The following is a 6,405-nucleotide window of genomic DNA, read 5'->3' on the forward strand; positions in this document are numbered from 1 at the left end:
GGGGGGGGGGGGGCGTCGCGCAGTCTGAAGCGTCTGAAGGAGGGGGAATGTGTGATGTATGGTCGTCTACGGAGGGAGGAGCGGCGGAGCGGGCGGCGGGGGACGATCGATCGGCGACGCCCTCGTCGTGTGCGGCGGTGCTTTACGGACTAGGCCCTCAATACGAACAAACGTGAGCTCCTCAGGCAGGAGCGGCAAAACGTGATCGATCGAAGAGAAATGTGGGAATGCAGCCCGCACGACTTTTTTCTTTTTGTTGCCTGTTCTTTGTATCAGAGGAGAAAAGATGAGCACTTGTTGTGTGTTGTGTTGGCTGTTCTTAGTCCGACAAGGGGAAAGACGAGCACCTGTTGTGCGTTGTGCGGTGTGCGGGGGGGGATGGCACACCATTTGTCGTAATCGGCACACCGATGTAACCGCACACCGATGTAATCGGCACACCAATCGCTCGAGGTAAGGTAAGGTAAGGTAAGGTAAACTTCTCCACACACACGAGGTGGTGGGGCAAGGGGGGGCAACCCTCGCGTCTCCACGTCTAACGACAGGAGCCCCACGGCATTTAAAGTGCAAGGCCCGGTGCGCGTGGGTGAGCGGTGTGTGTGTGTGTGTGTGTGTGTGTGTGTGTGTGTGTGTGTGTGTGTGTGTGTGTGTGTGTGTGTGTGTGTGTGTGTGTCACGTCACTGCATCCTCTGCCGGTTCCTCCCGTCGCCTCTTCTTTGTTCGAATGTATCGGCGCGCCTGTTTCTTGCCGGCTCGAGCGAGGGAGGCATGGTCGCCGCCCGATACACGCACCCGTCTCTCGAGCGGCTAAATCTGGTGGCGCGCATCGTGACTGAGTGGTCTTGCGAGTTCAACTACTTTGTGTCGTGCGCTGCGCATGCAGACATGGCGACGATGCCGCGCGTGCCCGTCTTCAACGTGCTCAGCACCTATGACCGGTTCTTCGGCGGGCAGCGCGGCCGCGATATCATGTCAGCAGATACGTCGACATGGCTGGCCTACTACGATGCCGACTTTGCAGCAGGCGCTGCGAGTGACGCGCCGTTCCGGTCTGTCGCCTCAACCATTTCCAGCGCACAGTCTGGCTACGGCGCTTTCCCGCTCACTGGGAGTTGCGCCTCGCAGATGCGGAGTCGAGGCGTCAAGGGAGCCTCGTTCACCCTTGATGAGCCCTATCACGGCGGCTGGGCGTGGAGCGGCTCGCTGATCCGCGCCTTGCTTGAAGCTTTCGTCGCCGCGCCGGAGAGGGCCTTCCAAGACGGCGCTCTCTTCTCGTACGGCGGCGTGTCGCTGCCAACGGGCTCGCTCTGTCAAATGGCGCTCGAATCGCAGGTCCTCTCCGCGACTGCCTGTCGCGGACTCGCAGGTTTCATAGGGTTGCGTTCGCCCGACGCTTACAATGGCACACGGTGCGGGTGGCGCGGTCAGTCGATACGGCCACATTTTGTCTCTCTGGACTCGACACCTCGGGCGTGTGTTGCGGACCGCGGCGCGCACGCCTCCCTTACGACGTACCTTGACGACCGTCCAACCACGTGGGTTGTGCTTGTGGGCCTCGGGCTGTTCGCCGGGCTCGTCTCGGTGGGGCTTCTCTTGCGCAAGACAACGCGCCCGCGCACGAGCAGCCAGCCGGGCTTTGACTTGGCCGTTGCGACCCCGCCCGCTGCCGCGACCGTGAGCGCCGGGGCAGCAGATGGGACGGCGGCGATTCCGCCCTCGCCAGAGTCGCGAGAGTGCCGTCTTACACGCACTTACTCTCAGCTCCTCAGCCCCATGAGCAGCAATAGGATCAGCAGCAGCTCAAGTAGGGGGTCCACAGCGTCCTAATCTAAAATCTGAGGATTCAGGATTGAGGGCTTGCTTCAGTGAGGCCAAGGTGAGTTTATGGATGTGTGAGAACGGTACGGGACACGAGGAGGCACGCGGACCGACTCGTCGGTGACTCTGCTGCACGCCGTTTCAGATTTTTTCTCAGCGTGAGCGAGACGTGGAAGAGTGCCGCCGTCGGGCAGGACGGGTCGGCCCGGAGCATCGGAGTAGCCGTCGTGGTCGCGGCGAGCAGCGCCGGCCACTCCGGCGCCGCGTCGGCACCGTGGGAGCATGTCCACCGCCACTTCGCGGTCACAGCGCTGTTTGTCGCCCGAAACGCCGCATGTACCTCTGGCGGGCCAAACATCGACTCGCATGTCGATTTTGACTTGACGGCGGCATGGAGGCATCACGTCTCCATGCCGCCGTCAAGTCGGAGCCAGTCTGCGGCGATCACAGCGCTCGCAGGAGGTACATGCGAGCTTTTCAGAGTCAAATTTTTGCGCGAAATCCCACACTGCTGGATTTTGTTTGGGGCGCTGTGGACCCCCTAGCTCAAGTTAACAAAAACACGACCTGTGTGATCTCTCATTAGTTCATCGTTAGACGTCTACACAGGTTCACTCACATACTGCGCATACATGGTTGGTCGCTGAGCGAACTTTCGCTGCGCGAGAGGCACCCTTACCGCCGTAGCACGGGGGCGGCCACGGGCAGACGAATGGTACAACATGCGGCGGCGCGCAGTCCCGCCGGGGCGGTCACGAGAACCGTGCCTCGGGCAGAGGTCTCTGCTGCTGTGTCGGGGCTCAGTGCTTCTTTTTCTCGCCCTCGGGCGGCGCGTCCGCCTTTGGCCAGGCCTTGTCGAAGCCCTTGTCGATGAGGTGCTCGACCTATTTTTCTTTTTTCAGCAGGTCAGCAGGTCAGCAGAGCTCTGCTGACGCCTCGAGCCTCGTCTTCTCCTCTCTCTCTTCTCTCAATCTCCTTCCCTGTCAGTTCAACGCTGGAGCTCCCAACGAGCGGTCAGTGCCCGCGCTAGCTTGGCGGCCTCGCGGCGGCCTCGGCGGCTGGCGGCATCTCGGGTGATCTCTGTGATACTCTCGGGGCAAGCTCGACCGGCTCGTCGATGAACGGCATCATACGGGGAGGTACGGGGAGGTACGGGGAGATATGGGGAGATATGGGGAGTACAAACGCGACCGGCTCATCGATGAACGGCATCAGCGGTATGAACGCAAGGCCGACCAGCGAGGGCAGCCTATAAGACGGCTCCAGGCTAGCGAGTCTGCATTACTCATTCCACGGTAGGCTTGGCCGGCGGCGAGAGCTGGCCAGCGCGCGACCATGCCGCCGGCCATGAACTTTGGGAAGCGCTTCGTCAAGTTGTCTGCAGAGTGGACAACCTGCCGGAGGCGGGGTGTGGGGGCAAGGTAGATGCCTCCACACCCCTCAGGCAGGCAGGAGCTGGCACGGCATCTTCGACGCGCACGGCCCAGTGCACGTGGGTGAGCAGGCTGGCGAGTACAGACCACGCCTCACTGTCTTTTCACAGGGGAGGGGGGGGTGCGTTTCGCTGCACATGCTGACGCCGCCCGGCAAAGCTTGTGCTGTGAATAGCAGGCGTGGTCTGTAGCTCTGGAGTGAGCGATCCTGGTGGATGATGACCGAGGGCACGAGCTGTGAATAGCAGGCGTGGTCTGTAGCTCTGGAGTGAGCGAGCCTGGTGGATGATGACCGAGGGCACGAGCACAGACGCAATCGACTGGAAGGTGAGCGCGTGGACGCCGGTCCTCAGCACCGCCATCGGAGGCGAGCCCTTCGCCTGTGCAGACAGACAAAAGGAACCTCCCCCCCCCCCACCCCCCCGTTTTAGCCTTTAAAACTCCCCTTTTATTGACCACTTCTATGTACGTGTACCCCAAGTTTCTCCGAGACCTCGCGAGCGGGCAGGTATTCACACCTCGGCAGTGTGGTCTGGGCCGGGCAGGGCAGTGTGGGTTTCGCTGGGCCGGGCAGGTAGGGGATCGGGCTGGGCAGTTGTGTGGCAGTGTGCGGGCAGGGCAGTGCGGCAGGGCAGGGCAGGGAACTATACACATTCGAGGTGGCCCTGTCTTTTGGAGGGAAGAGCTAGAATCATCAAGAGGCTTCCGCACGCCTGTGCACAGCTGTCCGCCGTGACGAGGCGCTGTTCACAGCTGCGCCGCCGCCCGGGCGAGCCCCCTTCTTCGCCTTCTCCTCGCAGGTGTTGTACACGACATCGACGCCGACGTAGGCCCACGTGATGCCTGTTCACAGCGCGCCGGCCGTCACCAGACGCCGTTCACAGCACGTGGTGGGCGTGCAGGCGCAGCGTGGATGCCTGTTCATAGCCGCACCCATGACGAGACGCCGTTCACAGCACACGGGGACCGCACGCCAGGCGCGGTGGTTGCCATACGCCAGACGGACAACAGAGGCAGGCACCACTGGCCGCACCGACTCGCCGATGTCTGACGTGTACGCGATCAGCCGCCCCTTGACGAGGAAGAGCTGCGTGATCCGGCGCCTGTTCACCGATGCAAGCGTGGAGAGACGACGCTCACACGCACGCCACGAGCCGGCAGGGTGGCGCGGCGCAGGTAGGCGGCGTAGCGCGCGGGCCCCTCCTCGAGCTCGCGCTTGGTGTCTTCATCGGTGAAGTCCAGCCCGAGCGTGCTCACGATCGCCGCCGCCGCCCTGTCTACAGCCACGGCCGCGTCCGCGACCAGCTGCTTTGCCTTCTCCATCGGGTCACCATCCTCTGGTGGCGTCGCCGGGACCGTTGGAGCGCCAGAGGCGCAGGAGGCGCTGTGGTGGTAGCAGAGCGATGAAGGCACGGCGGCGGCCAGCAGCGGTCGGGAGCGCAGAGCTCGGCGGAGCATTGTAGGGCGGTCGTGGAGCGAATCGGCTGGCTCCTTTTTTTTGACTGCTTCCCTCGCGCCGACCTCGCCGACAAACTACCGCCGCAAAAACAAAGAAAAACGAGGCCGACTAGGTGGGCCCCCACGTGGTATGGGGGCGGGGTCCGGCGGACGCTGGCGTGGACCGCGCAGACGTGTTGTGGGGCGGTGGACTTCATGGCACCATGGAGGGTGGTGCGCTGGCAGCCCGACTCCCTGTCATTCCTACCTTGTGCTGCAGTGAAGACCAGTCTTATTGAATATGTTTGGAGGCGTCGATTTGTGCAAAAATGTGTGTTAGAGAGCGCTAGATGGCAAACTTTTTCTTCGCCTCCGGCGGGGCCGCTCGCCGCGGTAACGGAACTGATCGTGAAAACTCTCGATACGTAGTGGTTTCGTTGCAGAGCATAACTCATAAGAGTCCCTCTGAAGTTTGCGCGCGGAGCACTTGGAGCACTTGGAGTGCAGTCGGTAACCTCACATCCAGGGCCGGTGAGCTGAGAAGCGCATCCAGCGGGCCGGATGATCGGGATCGGGCTACGGGCTAGAGAGCCCTGACCCCTAGCTAGGGGGGGGGCGCGCATTCGCAGGGCGGAGGCGCCTCTTTTTGCTCGCCAGCCCTCCGCTCAACGGCCGTCGCGCCTCGTCGTCCTGCCTTGCCGTCGCTGGGCGACTCGGAGCGCGATCGCCGCTCACGGTCCCAGCCCCGGCCGCGCTGCCCTGGCTCCGCGGCGTCGCGCTCGACCTTCCTCCCTACCAGCTGGTCGGCGCCCCCCGAGAGCCCGCACCTGAGAGCTCGCTGCTCGGGAAGAGCAGACCTTGGCGTGGCAGACGGTGAACGAGCTAGCGTGCGGGGACAGCGGCATTGTGCACGGTGCTAAGTGCATTGCCGTTCTTAACGGAGTCGCTTAGGCGGCTCCGGTGGTGTGCCGGTGATAGTGCTAGCACGCGCCAGTTCGCACCTGTGTCGAGCCTGTAGAGAGCGGGTTCCAAATTCTTTTTTCGTCCCTACCTGCAACCATAGTAGCCATCATGTCGAATGATGGCGACAAGCACGCGGGCCTGCGTCTGCATCTCTCCAGCAGCTGCAGTACCGGCTACAAGTGCGTGTACGAGCACTTTGGCCGCTTCCAGGCGAAGCGCTGGGTGGACGGCAAGGAAGTCTGTCTTGGAACCTTCGCCACGGCGGTGGAGGCGGCGGCTGCCTACGCGCGGGCTGTCGGCGGCTTTCAGCCTCCCCCTCCAACGGTGGTGACCGAGTCGGAGGGTTTGAGGCTTCACCTCTCGACCAGCAACACCACCGGCTACGCGGGCGTGACATTTTATCGGGTCGGCCAGTATCACGCGCGAACCCGTGTGGACGGAAGGAAACGCACCTTGGGGGTTTTTGACTCGCCGGTGGAGGCGGCGGTGGCGTACGCGCGAGCGGTAGGGGACAAGCGGCGGCGCCCCGAGGATGAGGACGGCGACGAGGCGGGTCCTAGATGCTTGACCAGTGAATGCTCATCGTTCGGGGCTTTCGGCCAAATCTCGGGAGGACACGACTATGCTGTTGGCAGCGAAGCTTGCTGTGTCCGTGGCCCTCGCCCCCCCCCCCCCCCCCCATACATGTCTTCCACATCTTTCCGTATCTCCCCGTAGCTCCCCGTATCTCCATGGCCGCCGCATGACCGCCGCC

The 6,405-nt window shown here is 63.0% G+C and overlaps 2 protein-coding genes across 2 annotated transcripts; one reads left to right on the forward strand and one right to left on the reverse strand.

Annotated features, from left to right (window-relative positions):
- Positions 1-2,422: 2,422 nt before the first annotated feature.
- Positions 2,423-4,483, reverse strand: EMIHUDRAFT_424739 (hypothetical protein). Its single transcript, XM_005773093.1, has 7 exons — positions 4,426-4,483; positions 4,242-4,354; positions 4,039-4,094; positions 3,530-3,631; positions 3,142-3,212; positions 3,010-3,067; positions 2,423-2,702 (listed from the first exon to the last, which is right to left on the reverse strand). Exons 4-7 carry the CDS (start codon positions 3,611-3,613, stop codon positions 2,619-2,621), a joined length of 297 nt encoding a protein of 98 aa, XP_005773150.1. The 5' UTR covers positions 3,614-3,631; positions 4,039-4,094; positions 4,242-4,354; positions 4,426-4,483; the 3' UTR covers positions 2,423-2,618.
- A 1,276-nt stretch (positions 4,484-5,759) lies between these two features.
- EMIHUDRAFT_241949 (hypothetical protein) lies at positions 5,760-6,397 on the forward strand (the record flags this gene model as incomplete). Its single annotated transcript, XM_005773094.1, has 2 exons — positions 5,760-6,204; positions 6,369-6,397. The coding sequence occupies 2 exons, from the start codon at positions 5,760-5,762 to the stop codon at positions 6,395-6,397; spliced, it is 474 nt and encodes a 157-aa protein (XP_005773151.1).
- Between the last annotated feature and the right edge of the window lie 8 nt (positions 6,398-6,405).

This window comes from Emiliania huxleyi, assembly GCF_000372725.1.
Source record: "Emiliania huxleyi CCMP1516 unplaced genomic scaffold EMIHUscaffold_347, whole genome shotgun sequence".
In the NCBI taxonomy this organism is placed as follows: domain Eukaryota; phylum Haptophyta; order Isochrysidales; family Noelaerhabdaceae; genus Emiliania; species Emiliania huxleyi.

Bases quoted from the DNA above. Each gene is read 5' to 3' on its own strand.
- EMIHUDRAFT_424739 (XM_005773093.1), bottom strand. From the start codon at position 3,613: ATGGCGGTGCTGAGGACCGGCGTCCACGCGCTCACCTTCCAGTCGATT. The intron at 3,213-3,529 runs GCTCGCTCACTC...CGCCTCCGGCAG, and splicing joins CCTCGGTCATCATCCACCAG to GTTGTCCACTCTGCAGACAA. The intron at 3,068-3,141 runs GCCAGCTCTCGC...GCCGTCTTATAG, and splicing joins GGCGGCATGGTCGCGCGCTG to GCTGCCCTCGCTGGTCGGCC.